Raw genomic sequence first — 17223 nt, forward strand, 5'->3', positions numbered from 1 at the left:
GGTTTTACAGTCGTTCTCTCCAATGGTTTCTTCTGCCATTCCAAAAGACCAACAGCAGCTGTTCCCCAGCAACAGTCAGGTCCTTCTGTCTCTGGATTGGTGGATCTCCCCAGCCATCTCTCAGGAGTCCCTTTTCAGGGAACCTCCTTACCTCGTAGTCATGACAGACGCGAGCCTGACGGGTTGGGGCGCTCATCTGGAGGATCAGATAGTTCAGGGTCTCTGGTCTGACTCCGACCTCTCCCACAGTATGAATTGGCTAGAATTGAGGGCCATCTCCTTCAGTTCCAATCTTCAGTTCGCAACACACATGTGCTCATTCGGACAGACATCATGACAGCCAGGGCGCATGTCAACCGCCAGGGGGGACGAGAGCTGTTTCTCTCATGGAGTCCGCCTTTCACCTAGGGATCTGGAAGCCAACTTTCTCTCTCTCCATGCTGAACACATCTTGGGCTCCAACAACTCCAGGGCAGACTGGTTGAGCTGTACAACAATCAACCCTGCGGAGTGGACCCTCAACCGTCGCATCTTCAAACAGCTGTTGACCAGGTACGGGACCCCAGCCCTAGATCTCTTCAAAACAGCATCCAACAAACATCTGCCCAAGTATCTGTCTCACTACACGACACTACACGGAAGAGATGGATGCCTTGAAGTGCAGGTGGCCCCGCGGTCTCCTGTACGCCTTCCCTCCCTCCCCCCTGATACAGAAGGTCATTCAGAAAATGATAAGTGGAGCCAGAGTGGTGTCTTCCCCGATACCGTCCCTTCTTCATCAGGGTTCCATCCAACACCCCGACCTATCTTGGCTCCGCCTAACCGCATGGAGGCTGAGTGGGAGGTCTTGAGGGTGGCTAACCTTTCTGAGACTTTAATCCAAACCATTCAGGCTTCCCGAACGCCCAGCCACTCATAGGATCTATGAACCTACTGCCACCGGTAGCCTCCCACCGTCCAGTGCGATCCCACAGAGTTGGTCTCCTCAGAGTGCCGTCGGCCAGACAGTGTCGGCTAGCGACCCCCAGAGGGAGAGCCTTCTCTGTGGGAGCGGCTTTCCTCTGGAATGAGCTGCTCCCGGAGCTTCGAATAATCCCTGACCTCCGGTCCTTCTGACGCGCCCTAAAAAGTTGGTTTTTCCAGCAAGCCAGCCTGACCTGAACAAAACAAAATAAATTATTGATCATTGTTAATTTTAATCGAATTTTTAAAAAAATGTTATTGTTAATCCGAATTGGATTTGTTTGGGATATTCTATTTAATTCTTTTTAACTTTTGTAATATGTGTTTTTTTAATGTTGTACGCCACCCTGAGTCCTTTGGAGAAGGGCGGCATATAAATCCAATAAACCAAACCAAACCAATCAACATGGCAGACTTTCAGCACGTGGTGGCTCTCTAAAGTTGTCTCTCCCCTGGAGGCTTCGGTTTCCCAGGTTTTGGAGTTCCTGCAACAGGGACTAAACAAAGGGCTTATGCCTAACACCTTGCGGAGGCAGGTTTCGGTTCTGTCCTTGGTTCTCTCTCTTCACCGAAATGAGCCTCTCTCCTTGCCACCCTCATGTATGATGCTTCATTAAGGGCATGTCTAACCTCTGCCCTCCTGTCATCGACCGCTTCCCCTCGTGGGATCTCACCAGGGTCCTAGACTCTCCCACTGGACCACCATTCGAGCCTCTTAGGTCGGCCTCCCTGCATCACCTCACATTGAAGACAACCTTCTTGGTGGCTATCACGTCGGCACGACGCATCTCAGAATTGGCAGCTCTTTCCATCCATTCCGACCTGTGTGCCTTTCACCCAGACCGTGTGGTCCTTTGGATTGATCCCACTTTTGTCCCCTAGGTCAATTCGGCCTTTCATCGGTCCCTGGACCTCACCCTACCAAACTTTTGCCCTAATCCCTCTAATAGTCTCGAGCGCAAATGGCACAAGTTAGACATCAGAAGGGCTCTTAAGATCTATATTGCCAAGACGACCGTCTTCAGACGCACTGAGGCGCTCTTCATCTCTTTCCATCCCACATATAGGGGGCTACAGGCTTCGCCATTGATGGTTGGGCGCTGGATCCGATCGGCTATAACCAGGGCTTACGTGGCAAACCACCTCTCCCCTCCATTCAACATCACGGCGCATTCCACATGAAGCGCAGCTACATCTGCAGCGTGAACAAGGCAGGTCTCTGTGGAAGAGATCTGCAAGGCGGCCACTTAGGTGACCCCTAATTCTTTTATCTGCCATTATAAGATGGACAGATACACATCGGCGGATGCGGCATTTGGACGGTGAGTCCTCCAGCAAGTTCTCCCTTCTTCAAGCTCCTAGCCCAGTCTCAATCCCCCCCGGGGACAAGCCCAGCTCTGATACATCCCATGCTTGACCGCTGTCTCCATCAACATTGTTGGTTCTTACCTGATATGCCCCTGCTCTAGGCAGGTGGAGACAGTGGTCATCCCCACCCTTGGATCCTGGCCTAGTGACGGTGGGCATTATGGAGCTAAGGGGGAATTTTATTTTATTTTTTTCGGAGGATTGAAAGCAGTCAACTAATGCTCAGTAGCCTACTTATCTCCTTCATCACAAAAGTGGGAGGACACTCCCCTGAGGCAATGACATCACTTTGGTAGACTCAGTTCTATTGGTTACTGACTGAGTTAACCCATGCATGACCGCTGTCTCCACCTGCCTAGAGAAGGGAGTATCAGGTAAGAACCAACGCCCCATTCTCAATCTGGTTATATAAATGTAGCAAAATAAATACCGTATTTATCGGCGTATAACACGCACCGGCGTATAACACGCACCCCCCATTTTAACACAAAAATTTGAGTAAAAATTTTTTTCATTAAAAATAAATGACTTGGAAGCTCGGAACTTAATGTTGGATTAAAATTTATAACATTAGAACATGAATTATAACATTAACTCCTCTTAAAAGGCAAATATGAAATGAAAAAACACCTCTTTGAGCAAAAGAACTTAATCAGAATCACTGCTTTTTGGAAAACCAAAAACCTCTTCCTCATCTTCACTCTCTCCCTCTTTTTTCCCTTCCTTCCCCCTTCCTCTTGCCTATCAACTTCATCCTCTTTGTCTTTCTGCTCTTTCCCTCTCTTCCCCTTTTCTTCCTACCTCCTTCCTTCTCCCTCCCTTCTTCTTTTTCTTCCTTTCTTCTTCCATCTTCCTCCTTCTCCTTCCATTCTTTCTCCTTCCATCCATCTTTTCTCCTTCCATCTTCTCCCCCCCTCCCTTCTTCTTTTCCTCCCCCCTCCCTCCTTCCTTCCTCTCCTTCCCTTTCTCACACACAGGAAGGGGAGGGGGGCTATCTAGTCGCTTTCACAGCATAATTTCTTTATCTAACTTTTAAAAAACAGTGTGCAAATCAAACGAGATTTTCGTAACCTGCGAAGCACCAAGTTATATTATGTTGTTACAAATTCGCAGCTACTCCATTCTTTCTGATAGGGAACTACATTTCCCAAGATGCCTCAGGTCCTCAAAGCGCTGAACGCAGCTTTGCAATTGACTCCAGCGAGGCCTGGCAGCCGCCGGCTGGGGTGGTTGTCAGGGCGATGCGGAGCGGACGCGCCGTTTGTTACTGCTTCCAGCAATCAAGACGGACAAGGGAAGCGACTGAAACGGACGCTGGCCGCAGGAGAGCGAGGCTGCTGCTGCGGCTTCTGTTTCAGTAGGGAAGAAAACTTCCTTTCGCTTCCCGAATTTGACTGGGTCCCGGGGCTTCTGCCGGGCGGCAGAAGCCCGGGAAGCGAAAGGAAGTTTTCTTCCCTATTGAAACAGAAGCCGCAGCAGGAGAGCAGGGCTGCTGCCGGCCGTTTCACCTTGCGCAGCGAATTTGACTGGGTCCCGGGCTTCTGCCACCCGGAGTATCGGCGTATAACACGCAGGCAGGGTTTAAGCTTGCAATTTTAGTTTTAAAACTGCGTGTTATACGCCGATAAATACGGTAATTGCAAGTTTTGAATGTATGTTAGCTTACTATATAGCACATAAATGCAGATTGTCCAATTTCAAAAATTTATAGGTTGGTGGTAAGTGTTCATAATATTGCTTGACCAAATAAGGTGATGAAATTTGAAGAGGGACAGGAGTTGTTTTACCCTTTGGCTGTTCCCAGTCTTTCATTATATGCTGAAGAAAGTTTTTCATGTTTATTTGGTGGCCATGAAATTGGCTGACTTTACATGCAGTTCTATCAACTTTTCCCTGTACCTTGCTGATGAACTAGAGTGAGCATCCAACTTTATACAAAGCCAGTCACTGTTTACCTTCAAATGTGACAATTTATTGTCTCCATTTCACCCTACCCCCATATTCCATACTAGACCATAATATCATTTGCCTATGGTACAGTATGGGAATCAGCTAACTTTTGGGATGGCATTGCTCTTCTGATGAAGTCGTCTATGAATCATAAAAGAAAGAAAAATGCAGACCTTTTCTGACACAGATATATAAGTTATAAAAGTCAGGGATGAATTTTGGGGATCTCATAATCTTTACATAGACAACTCTCAACATTGTATATAAATGCTTTCATCTAAATATATCATTTTTGGTGTAATTTGCTTTTTTTGACTCACAAAACCATAAATAAATATGAGCATATCCCATTATAGCTTATCACGATGTGAGAATTTTCAGTATAGTGATTTGATCACCTGTGTTATTGTTTTGAGCATAATTTGAGGGAAAGCAGCCATTTATTTAAATAAAATGTATGTGGGTTGCCCATCTAACAAGTGATCTTGGGCAGCAAATAAAATTAAATTAGACTGTGTTGGCATTTCTCTGATTTTTATGAACTGCTTTGATAACATTGTGAGATACTATTCAATAAAAATACAGAGTAAGCCCTATTATAGACAGCTGTTTCTATCCCTCAAGCAGTCAAAATATCAATCTCTTGGGGAAAACTCTTAATGTAACCCGGACAAAAACAATGTTTAAACACATTATTTTACTTACTTAAATTATTTCACCTATTCTTACAGCATTTGTTAGAGAACATACGTAGGAATTTTTAAGGTGCAGGCGTACTTTTTTAATATTTTAAAACACCATGTCCCATAAATGAAATCACTTATTCAAATAAAGCAATTTGAATTTCTCCACATTGCTTTTATGCTGGTGTCTTAATTCATTTTATGCCAAGTTTCCCAGAATGATATATTTCCCCACAAGTGGGGAAAAGACAGGTTGATAATACTTTAAACAGCTGTGTGAAAATCGGCATAAAACCCAAAAGACAGCTGCGGAGATCACTATCAATCTGTTCAGCTGTCATTTAGGGCAGTTGACTTTGGCCTTAGATATTCTGAAAAGTTAAAATAAATTGAGAAGAATATGAAAAGAGTTTCTCCAGAATGTAGACCATGATAATTTTTCTCAGGCTGATGCCCTTGTGATTTCTGCACGACCTTGAGAAATTTACATATGTTTTCTAGCATTTTCTTCACAGTCGTATGAACTGAATCTTGTTTTGTGTAACAGTGGCTTTAATTGGGTACAACTTTAAATTGTCTGTGAAGGTTGTGAGTTGAAAGTGGTAGTAACTGCTCGTAAATCTTAGCATTAAATTTATAGGGGAAATCAACATCCCCCTCTGTGATATGCGGAGTTCAGTTCTCAGACTTGCAATATTCTATTGTCCTCTCCTATCCTATCCTAAAGGTCTCCTTGCTTGAGCAGGGGGTTGAACTAGAAGACCTCCAAGGTTCCTTCCAACTCTTGTGTTCTGTACTAGCAATGGCCATGTTAGTTAAGGAATTCTGAGTGTTGAAATCCCAAGAAGGATATCCAGACTGAGGAAAGTTGGCTCATGCTTGGGTTCTCTAACAATGTTGTGCACTAGAAATATCTGGCAGGCATAGGTAGTCTTCCTGCTTATAGTTTTAATAATGCTATGTGGATTATTTAGTCACTCTTGCTGAAGTGGAATTGTTCTCACTTGCTGAAAGTGAGAAAATAAAACAGATTGGCCCTAGTGAAGTCTGGTGAAACTTTTGATTTATTGATTCCTATGGGGATGACCCATTGTCTTTTTGTAGAATGCCTTTCTAGTAAATGGAGAAAAATAACAACAGTAGCAGCAGCAGAAATTGGGAGTGCCCATTTTTCATAGCACATATCTGGTTCTCTATCTGTATAGTCTTAAACTAATGCAGCATGGGGAAGATGGTTCGCAGCATATCATAGTAGTGATGTTCTCCATGACAGAGCTAAATATTGAAAATAGAGAGAAATATTCAATGTCAGAGTCACTTAGGATCTTCAGAGCTAAGGTGCATGTTTTTACCTTTTTGTTTCAGTTTTCATTCTGTTCCCCCGGTTTTCAGGTTATTTTAGAGAGCATTCTTCTATGAGATTTATTTCCAGGCAGAATTTAGTGACAAAGAACACTATGTTTTCACTTGCAGGAAATTATTAAGTTGTAGAAATAATGGACAACATGGAAGATGCCTTAGAGAAAGAGATCAAAGAGATTTCATTTTCTTGATGTAATGTTTAATTTCCTTTTTTCTTGCTTGCAGGCTTGTCTGGGAATCCAGCAGATCTAGAAAAAAGAAGACAAGCATTTGGCCAAAATTTCATCCCACCCAAAAAGGCCAAAACTTTTCTGCAGTTAGTTTGGGAAGCATTGCAGGATGTCACGTTAATCATCTTGGAAATTGCAGCCATAATTTCTTTGGGTCTCTCTTTCTATCATCCTCCTGATGGCGACAATGAAAGTAAGTGAACTGCATTTTCTCAATAAGCATTAGCAAAGAGTTGGACAGATAGAGGTAACTCTGCTGTGATCCAGGAAGACTGTTGTGCATCCCTGCATAAGTTGAAAAAGCAAAAACATGTTCAACTAGTTCACTATTTCTGACAAATTATTAGAGCAGGTTGCTCAATGACTTCAGTGCTTGAAATTACATACGCTATGAGAAAAGATTGGGAGGCAGAGAAGGTCAAGGCTAAGGAATGCCAGACCAATCTCTCCTATAGCTTAAAAACGGGGTCCAGGCCAGCTGAAATATGTTTCTTCTTTATCTGAGGGCTTGTAAGAGCCAAGGTGGCGCAGTGGTTAAATGCAGCACTGCAGGCTACTGCTAGATCAGCAGTTCAGCGGTTCAAATCTCACCGGCTCAGGGTTGACTCAGCCTTCCATCCTTCCAAGGTGGGTAAAATGAGGACCCAGATTGTTGGGGGCAATATGCTGACTCTCTGTAAACCGCTTAGAGAGGCCTGAAAGGCCTATGAAGCGGTATATAAGTCTACTGCTATTGCTATATTGCTATTGCTGCTTCTGAATGGATGATTCACCTTGTGACAATAAAGTAAATCACATTTCATATAAACAATATTTTTGAGAATGAAAGACTATTGCCTGTTTCCTAGTATGTCTCTGAGAATATTGTGTGTGCTGAGTTTTCGTTAGCTGAATGGTTTAATATTCTTTAATTCTTTGTTCTTTCACCTTGATGACTATAAAATATAAATTTTGTCTCTTCCCCTGCTTCCCGTGCCCCAGTTGAATTTGTTCCTGGCAGTATCAAAGATTTTTTTTGTCCACTTTTAGCTGGTGTACAATGCTGAATTCAGGGTGAGGGTAACATAACCCCTGATCCAAAAACATGGTCATTTGCTGATTTGTCTCAAGCTTCACAAAGCCAGGAAATTGGATGCTGATAGGCATGTCCCATGATTAGAAGTATTAGAAGATGTATAAAAGCAAGATATTCTATGTCATTCTGACCCTTCTTGATTCTATAAAGGAAATTCATGTTTTCTATGATGAGGCTTCCCTCTCTTAGCTCTGATGGTTTAGCCAACATGGATTAGCCTTAACTCAAGTCTTAAATTAACAATTGTTTTTGAGGAAGAGGAAGATTATTAATATTCATCTGAAAAATTCCTGTTCTTGCAGAGAACATAACTTTTCTGTTTGAAAAGAAAAATTATCATTAACTTCATCCATCATTACCAATGTATCAATATGCTTCCCTTCTTAGGTTTTATGATGATAGTAATGATTTTTTTCATGGTGAATGCTTTCAGATTTGTTTGAAATTTGTGTTTCTTATACAATTACTAGTATTCTGGTAACTATATTTGGTTATTACAGTGAATCAAAAGAACAGGAAAAATATTCGTAATTGAAATAAGCAAAATTCAAATAGGGACCAAAGTTTTGAAATATCTAGAAGCTTCTTTATGCTAAATTATAATAAAAAGGAAAGATCCTGGGTTGTTTATTTAAACTTCCTTCTCTGTGTTTATAATGAAAGTTTTAAACTGCAAATGAAGACTGCAATTATATTCTGATTACCCATTAAAAGAAATAAAACTTACATAATCTAGTTCTACTGTAGGCTGTTTCTGATTCATTTGCTTATAAGCATCCTGGCACTGGAATACAGCATGGAGGTCTTTGCCAGTAACTTTTCAATTGCTACTCAGAATTTTACAAAAGAAATGAAGAGTTGCCTTCCTTTACAAGTCTGAATAAAGTACATTTGTTGGCATATTACCTACGGTACTAACATTTGATTGAAATAGATCATATACTTGACTAAAAATGGCTTAAAAAGTTGACTCACCCAAGCAGTGTTTGTGTCAGTTTGAAATAAGGTTAAATTGTAGAGTGCATAAAATAAAAAATGCCAAGTTTATAATAATTTCATTTTCATAAGGAATAGAAATGTAAGACATTTCAACTTTTTATGGTTTTTGGAAACCACCTTAACTAAAGTTATATTGATGCACCCATTAAAAGGCATAAAACAAGCCAAGTCCCAGGAAGTAAATAATGCCATTTTGTTAATTAAAAAGTAAGACAATATTATTTGCAATGATTTAGGGTTTCATTTTTGAGTTTATAATGTGCAGTGTTTCAAAACTTAATAAAATATCAGACTATATTCCAGTGCTGATCTACTGAAAAAGAGTATTTCAATATTATGTGAGTGTCATTCAAAGTCATAAAGCAGGAAGATAGACTTTCGGCTGGTGACTATTGATCATACAGTTGAAAATTCTATGATCATGTTGATATTCAAATAATCACCTGGACTTAGGTAAGGATCAATGGCAAGATATGCCACTGTAATAGGCATAAAGAGGAAAATACATAAGAGATTACAAACCAATTCTCTAAGCCATGTAATTTTCAAACTTGGCAACTTTTGGATGTGTGGACTTGAATTCCCAGAATTCTGGCTGCGGAATTCTGGGAATTGAGGTCCACATATTTTAAAGTTGACAAGTCTGAAAAACATTGCTCTAAGTCTAAACCATTCATCAAAGAAACAAAGGGGAATATTTGCTCCTTGATTGTGTCAGTATTGCTGCTATGAATTGATGGTTGAAACTAAAAAGTACTTCATGGTATACAATGAAAACTAAAGAAGGACAACTGAAGGAAATGCTTTGCCCAGTCTAGTGATTTTTAAGATCTCCAGAAGCATCTTGCTTTGAGAAGATCAGATCCCTTACTACTTTATCAACTTTTAACAAGGGATTTCTTTAAAACTAAAACAGGCTAATGCTTCTTGGAGAAGACATCTCTGTGGCTAATTTTGACATGGTGAATAACCCAGCATTTTTTTTTTTTGCTGTCACTGAAATTTGTTTCAGTTGCCTATGGAAAATGTGTATTGGAAGTCCTAGTTTTACTACTGTAACCAATTCCGCCCATCAAAGGAGATGATGGATGTAAATCCTTGGAGCTGTAAACTGAGCATTAGCCTAAAGAGAAAAGTAAGGAGCTCTATCTAAATAGAGCTCTAATAATGCATTTGTGCTTGGCAACTATCATTGTTCCTTGCTATAAGACTTGTTCAGTATTACAATTCGATCTGCACTAGGCTTTTTTTCCTGCTTAGGATAGCCTTCCCCATGCTTACAGCACCCCAATACGTTCAGATTACAATTCATAGAATCCTCACATTGTCAAAGAATGGAAATTACAGGTTTTGGAGTTTCTGACTGTCTACAGGATGCCAACGTTTGGAAGGTTGTTGTAAGGCACATAACCTGAAAACTATTTCTGCACAAGAAAACAGACACTTGAAATGAAACCAATTAACTTTTTATTTACATAGATTCATTAGATAATTAAATTAATTAGTGCTCTTACTATAGCCATGTTATTACAAACACACGGAATAAATTACAAGAGCTTGTATTTGAGATAATGTAATACCATCATTACCAAAGGCAGGACCAAACGTTTTGTGCATACAAAGTTAGACAGGCAAACATTTGGTCACTAGGTTATTAATATAAATACGTTAGCTGTGTTTTTTCATCATTTCATAAGTATAACCTATTTCAAAACATTTCATTTTCCATTCTAAGTTTGCAATGTTTATTTTGATAATATGGATGAGGCACCTTAATTTAACATTACTGAGGGGCCATTTTCTTATTCACTGATCACTTAAGATGAGATAAATTGTGTAAATTCGCTTGATTAATTTAGCCCATTATCTTGTGATTAGAAATGATTGAGCTGAAAGTTTGATATAGTAGAAAAGTCAAGGCTTAAAAGAAGAGCAATTTGTCGGTTTCTGTTTCTCTCTGACATAGAACTGTCACATTATAGCAGTTAGACTTATATACATTATACATTATACATTTTATATATATATATACTGGTAATATACATTACCAGTCTCACTCCAAAAAGGTAGTCCTGTATCCTTTTTTTAAAAAAAACAACTATTCTAGTAGTCCCAAAGGTGCTTTTTGAAGAGGCAACTGGACATTGTGTATGAGAAGCGAAACATTTAAAAAAAAAAAACCCAGAAAGTCTAGTTGCCTCTTCAAAAACCACCTTTGGGACAACCATGACTTGGATGACTGAGTATCTCCATAGGCATCTATGCTAGCAGCTTTTACAACTATGCTACAGCCTTTACAGTTTTGTGGAATAGTTGTATTTTATATGGAATTGGCTTTTTATGAAGTCACCTGATAACTCATTTCATGAATTAACAGAATCTGTGGGAGCAATTCTGGATCTCGCTAGATCCAGGTTAAATTCTGAATGAATTTAACTTTGCAAATTATCTCCCCCCCCCTCCCCCGCATCCCCACCCTATTGGAAGAAAAAGGTTGTGGTATTATTCCTCCACCAGCAGACTGCTAGGCAGTTGTCCTTGTCTGTAGTTTTATTTTGTTTTTGTTCTCTTTTCTCGGGAAGCATTCTTTTTTCACTTCTCTTCATGGAGTTGAATAATATGCACAACAGTGACTTTGATTAGCTGCTTTTCTTTTGTTAGCTCCCACTTCTCATTTAGGAGTTTCTGATTTTTCTGCTTGCCTTTTTCTGTTGTGGTGCACTGGTTACTTCAGCAACGTCAGTGACTCCAAAATCTGTTTCCAGAGCTCAGTATTCTATACTTATGTTAAATAGCCCTTTGCATTGTGCATTACTTTGCTCTCATTGCATTAAATTTCATTTGACATTTTGCTGCTGCCATTTAGGTTTTTTTTTTAAAGACCAAACCTGTTCAAACTTAGACTGTTATGCTAAATGTTTCCAATATTTTTGCTTGGAACTTGAAAATTGCATTTCTTTTGCCAAATTAATTTAATAAATTGTGGCATGCCCTGCTGAATACATTTTTAATTGGAATAGCAGGTCATTTTATCTATAAAAAATCTGAATGGAAAAACATAGTCATAGTCACTTTATTTGTATGCCGCCCTTTTCCCTGGGGGGACTCAGGGCGGCTCACAGTTCAAAGGGGGGGGGGGAAGGACAAACAATTTACAACATAAAGACACTACATCATTTAAGAACACAACAGTCATACAATTCGAGTGGGGTTAGAGTCTTTAACCCCAGGCCAGCCGGGACAGCCAGATTTTAAGGGCGGCGCGGAAGGTCTGGAGGGTGGTGAGGGTCCGAATCTCCATGGGGAGTTCGTTCCAGAGGGTCGGAGCAGCCACTGTGAAGGCTCTCCTCCGGGTAGTTGCCAGTCTACACTGGCTGGCTGATGGAATTTGGAGGAGGCCTAATCTATGCGATCTTATCGGTCTAGTGGAGGTAATTGGCAGTAGGCGGTCTTTCAGGTGACAAATTAGGCACTTAGCTATTTGCTCTCACTTTACACTGCTGTAACTCATGGAAAGCGGAGTTAATTTGTATTCTATTCATCTTCTTAAAATGCTATAAGTCTGACTTGTTTACATATTCAGATTTGTTTGTTTATAAATATTATGAACATATGAAATGGTTTCAGGATACCCTTATCCCACAGACAAATACCAGTATTCCCTAGGCTATCCTATCTTATCACAAATAGAATATTTTTGTTTGATGTGCCAAGCTATAATAACTGCCAATGTGTTGCAATTTTCAATTGGTTCTTCTAATTGGCTGTTTATGTGCCATCAGATTGATGACAGTTTTTAGTGATCGCATGGGGTAGACCTTCAGAATGATCTGTTGTCAATTGAGACCTTCAGAACTTCCAGTGGTACACCAATTGAATCCATCCACCTTACTGCTGGCCTTCTCTTCCTTTGATTTGTATTTCTCTCATTTGATTTGTACTCCTTTCACAGAAGGATTTGGATGCATTTCTTTTTCTTGGAATTATTTATTTCAGATAACTTGGCCCTCTCAAAAAAGATAATTTGACTCTTTATCTTCAGTGTGGTTTTATTTAAAAAATTGTATGGTTTATCTGTAAAGTCATTCTATAAATAGTGTGTGTTAATTCTCTCTAAATCACTTCAGTTTTCACTATTTTTTTTAAATTGAAATAACTCATTGTCTTCCAGTTGCACAAAGATTTCTACAATCTTAAACACATAAACAGAGACAGAAATTAAACATTGTAGATTATTTTAGTTGATTTTTGTTTGAATATAATTAGTATTGAGCCATATATATAACAGTAATCTCTCAGCCCAAGGAACTTAAACCCTTCCAAAATCAAGCAGGTATGCTTAAAATTTATACATGCCTTGAATTAATTCTGAAAGTATAACTATATTAGGCAGCAGGAATTAAAAAAACAGAAACAAAGCAAATTCCTTGGCATGAGGGAAAGGAAATTCTTATCTGCGATAGCTCTGTTATATGGCTTTAAGAAACAAATAAATTACAATAATTCCAGATTGATTCTAGCCATCATTCCTATTCTTAAATTTCTCATGTGGAAAAAGGTTGGGTGCTTCATTTTCTCTGCATTTTAAAATATTTGATATAGCTAATTTATTGCTAGAGAAGCAATAGAATTTTTTCTTAGAATAATTCCTCAGCACATTCCTTCTGTAAAAGCCAGTATTATGAGTTTTTTAGTGTGTATGAGCGTGTGTGTGTGTGTATGTGTGTGTGTGTGTGTAAACTTTTGGCTATCCATGGTTGTTAGATTGGAATATGCACACCACAAAGAAAAGGGCCACCACTGATATATTTTCAAGATGCTACAAATACAGGAGAGCCTCACAGTGGCAGAATCAGATAGTAGTTTTTTTAGATGCCTGGGAAAACAAAAGGTTGGTAACGTTTGTGGGAGAGCAAGTAATTCTTTAATGCCCTGTTTTGTTGTCCACTAAGTTTTATAAAGCTTAAAATAGTCTGAAAATTGTATTAAAATATTCCAGGTGGTGGCAAAACAGACCAGCTTATGTTACCTAACTTTAGAGCTAAGAGGTTTCTCTTTCTTTCAGTGTCATTTTTAAAAACCTTCCTTATACTTGCTCACTGAAACACTAGATTCTTCCGGTTGTGCCTTTTTGGATCAAAGAACTTATGACAATGATTTGACTTCGAGGGTCATTCTGTTTTGCTTATTTCAGGACACTTTACATTGAACCCAGAAGCCCACTGCTAACCAAGACATCTTACATAGTAATGATGTTACATGAGAACACAGAGGTCTTCAACTGCTCTGGACCAGAGCCACCTTCTTCCATGTAGGACCATATTACTGGCCTACCTAGCCTTTGTGGGGCTTTTTTTTTCTTTTTGAGGAAATATTCTTCCTTATCATGCTACATAGAACCATTCGCCATTGAGATGCCTACTGTATGAAATTATCTTTTTTATTGAGATCAAATGGATTCACAATATGGTCAAGAATTAAAAGCCTGGTTTGTTCAGGTGTATGCACTTCATTATTATCGACCCTATTTTTATACAATACATCATGGTTATGATTTGTAATTATATTTATTGTATTACTGGAATTTTTTGAATGATTTCATTTGAAAATTGCTTTGGGCCTAATTCTAAAAAAAACAACCATTTCAGAGCGAGACTATCTCTGGAATGCAACAGTTTGACATGTTTATGTTTCTTAGATATCTCTGAAGGTGTTATTAACATACTTTGATATCTTTGATTCTTCATCAATGCCTGTTATTTCAATGAATTAATTCTCCTTTAATCATGAAGCTGATAATAGATTGATGGGTTGTTATTCTCCAATCATTGTGGCAGAAAACTAAGAATATAATTTTATGATTACCTTCAGTAGTTGAAGCCTATTGTGCCTAGTTAAGTTTGTTCACAGATAAATATGTATCTCTGGAATCTTTACAAAAGAATTTATATTCTTTTTTTTCATTTTGGGTTTTGGATGCAATACACTAGTAAACAAAAATGTTGCCTTCTTTGTATTTAATATTGTCTGTAGAATTCATTATGGAATCTAACAAGTATGAGCCTGTCTAAAATACTTATTCTGTGATTCTCCAAGTAGCAAATGGCAGTGGGTCTTACACAGTATTATTTCAATATAGTATTATTTTAAACCATTCTTTTCCCCCTTTATCTCTTGGAAGTGTGTGGACAAGCAAAGGGCAGTGCAGAAGATGAAGGCGAGGCTCAGGCTGGCTGGATTGAGGGAGCAGCTATCCTCTTCTCAGTTATTATTGTGGTGTTGGTCACAGCCTTCAATGACTGGAGCAAAGAGAAACAATTCCGGGGTTTACAGAGTCGCATTGAGCAGGAGCAGAAATTTACTGTCATCCGTAAGGGACAGGTGATCCAAATTCCTGTAGCTGAGATTGTGGTTGGGGACATTGCTCAAATCAAATATGGTGAGTAACTATAAATTTTCCAGAATATTTTTCTCATGTATTGAAATTATCACTATGATTACAGTGTTATCACTGTGCAGTTAAAACCAAAGAGACATACAAACATTAGGACATAGATGCTGCTTCTAGGTTTGTCGGTTATCATTCACAAGCCATGTGAACTATCTTTGCCACCCATGGAAATATCTCATGCTCATCCAAGCTCCTTGCTTCCTGCTGGGAAAAATATGATGAGAGGGATGATGTGGTACAACCTATGTGAGTCAAGATATCATGTATGTTGTCTACGTTAAGAAATTGCTGTGCTCCTATTTTCTTTCCTTCTGCACTCCTATGCATAGAGAGCCAGCTTCAGTCCTTATTTCCTCAATTTTCTGCTGCTGTTCAACACTTCACTAAAATGGGACGAGAAGATCAGCAGTGTAGTTCATATGCAGCTTGATAAAGTCACCATTATTCCACGATGCACCATACTGACCTTCCAGCATAATTCTCCTTCAGGAAATGTAAGATGTTTAGGACATGCAACTGCCTGGAAGAGGAACATGGGTTCAGCATCAGGATGTACCATGATGACTCTTGAGAAAAAGCCAAGGAGCAAAAAAAAGTTATTTTTTTATAAAAGAAACATTTTTTTTTAATGGTTCACATGAACAAAATTCAACCAGTTATATATAATTCTCTTGGGCTGAAAGAATGTATCCTCTTGTGAAAAAGAGATTGGTTAGTAGTGATGCTGAAGAATTGGCATATGAGAAAGAATACAAACGGGAAATAAGAACTTTGCACTTTGGAGAACCTTATAGTACTAGTTCAAATGAAACTTGTATGGAAAAAAATAAACATTGAATATGATTTTATTAATTACATGAATGATTGTATTACTCTCTTTCAAAGCCTTCATAATATATTTGCTTATCTGAATTTCCCTTTTGTTTGTGGAATTGCAATTATGACTCACGGCTGAAGGATGGATGAATTGTCCTCGATTCCTAATGGAATTTTTATATGCAAAGGGAATAATGCTTAGCAGGAACACAGCCTGTGGAAACTCAATTTATCTCTCTTCCTCAGTGCAATTGGAATTAAACTTTATTTTTTTCAAAGCAAACTACTTGAGTTACAGGCAAGACACTTTTTTTTCCTATTATTGCCAAATTCAGCAAAATTGATGCTGTCTAAACACATTGCATTTCCAGTAATGACCGTATGCCCATTTCTGTCATCAGTGAAGCTTTAAAAAAAAAAAGTTACAGAAGTTAAGTTCACTTTGGTTTGATGGATTTTTGAAGCTTTGATTTGGTGGAGAAAACTTTGGTGACCTGTTGCTTTTCTGACATTTTCAGGAGACCTGTTGCCAGCAGATGGCATTTTGATCCAGGGAAATGATTTGAAAATTGATGAGAGCTCTCTGACTGGGGAATCTGACCACGTGAAGAAATCTTTGGATAAAGACCCTATGCTGCTTTCTGGTAAGTCTCTCAGGTTATAGGAAGTTGAACTTCATTTATAATTCAGGTCTCTGAGCCTTTTGGCATCTAGGTGCAAATATAGCCAATATGCTGATAATTTCCCTTACAAAAATGCCAGTAGTTGTGTAGTAAAGAAGCTGTTGTATTATTCTCTAGGACAGTGATGGTGAACCTTTTTGGCACCGAGTGCCCAAACCAGAACGCACATGCATGCGCATATCCTGGAGTGCTGGAAACCCAAAGACCAGCTGGCACATGCCTGTTTTTTGGCCATTTATGGCCGTTTTTGGGGCCGAAACCAGAAGAGCAGCTGGCAACAGCGCACGTGCCCACAGAAAGGGTTCTGCATGCCACCTGTGGCACGTGTGCCAATAGGTTCGCCATCACAGCTCTAGGATAAGCAGGCAATATTTGGGAAATATTCACATTTATTTTGTTTTTTACAGGGATCTTTGAACCACCTCATGCACAAGCTTCATTTAGCTTTTTGAATATGAAGCTGTAGAATACTTGATTCTTTGTAGCTTCTACTTCTCCTTGTAGAAATAGCACAACAAAATTCAAGAATGCTTTAGTAAAAGAATTAGTCTTATCCAAATCTTGTGGCCCAATGGGATTCAGCATTTCATACTTCTTTAAAAAATGAAAGTGATTCAATGTATATCATTGCATATATTCTCTT

General features: G+C 39.1%; 1 protein-coding gene across 1 annotated transcript in view; it reads left to right on the plus strand.

Annotated features, from left to right (window-relative positions):
* ATP2B4 (ATPase plasma membrane Ca2+ transporting 4) overlaps positions 1 to 17223 on the plus strand; it is a 158807-nt gene that overhangs the window by 94545 nt on the left and 47039 nt on the right. Inside the window, 3 exon segments of the mRNA XM_032218925.1 lie at positions 6552 to 6749; positions 14812 to 15069; positions 16416 to 16541. Coding sequence (XP_032074816.1) covers positions 6552 to 6749; positions 14812 to 15069; positions 16416 to 16541 — 582 coding nt within the window.

Source organism: Thamnophis elegans, chromosome 5, assembly GCF_009769535.1.
Source record: "Thamnophis elegans isolate rThaEle1 chromosome 5, rThaEle1.pri, whole genome shotgun sequence".
NCBI classification, from domain to species: domain Eukaryota; kingdom Metazoa; phylum Chordata; class Lepidosauria; order Squamata; family Colubridae; genus Thamnophis; species Thamnophis elegans.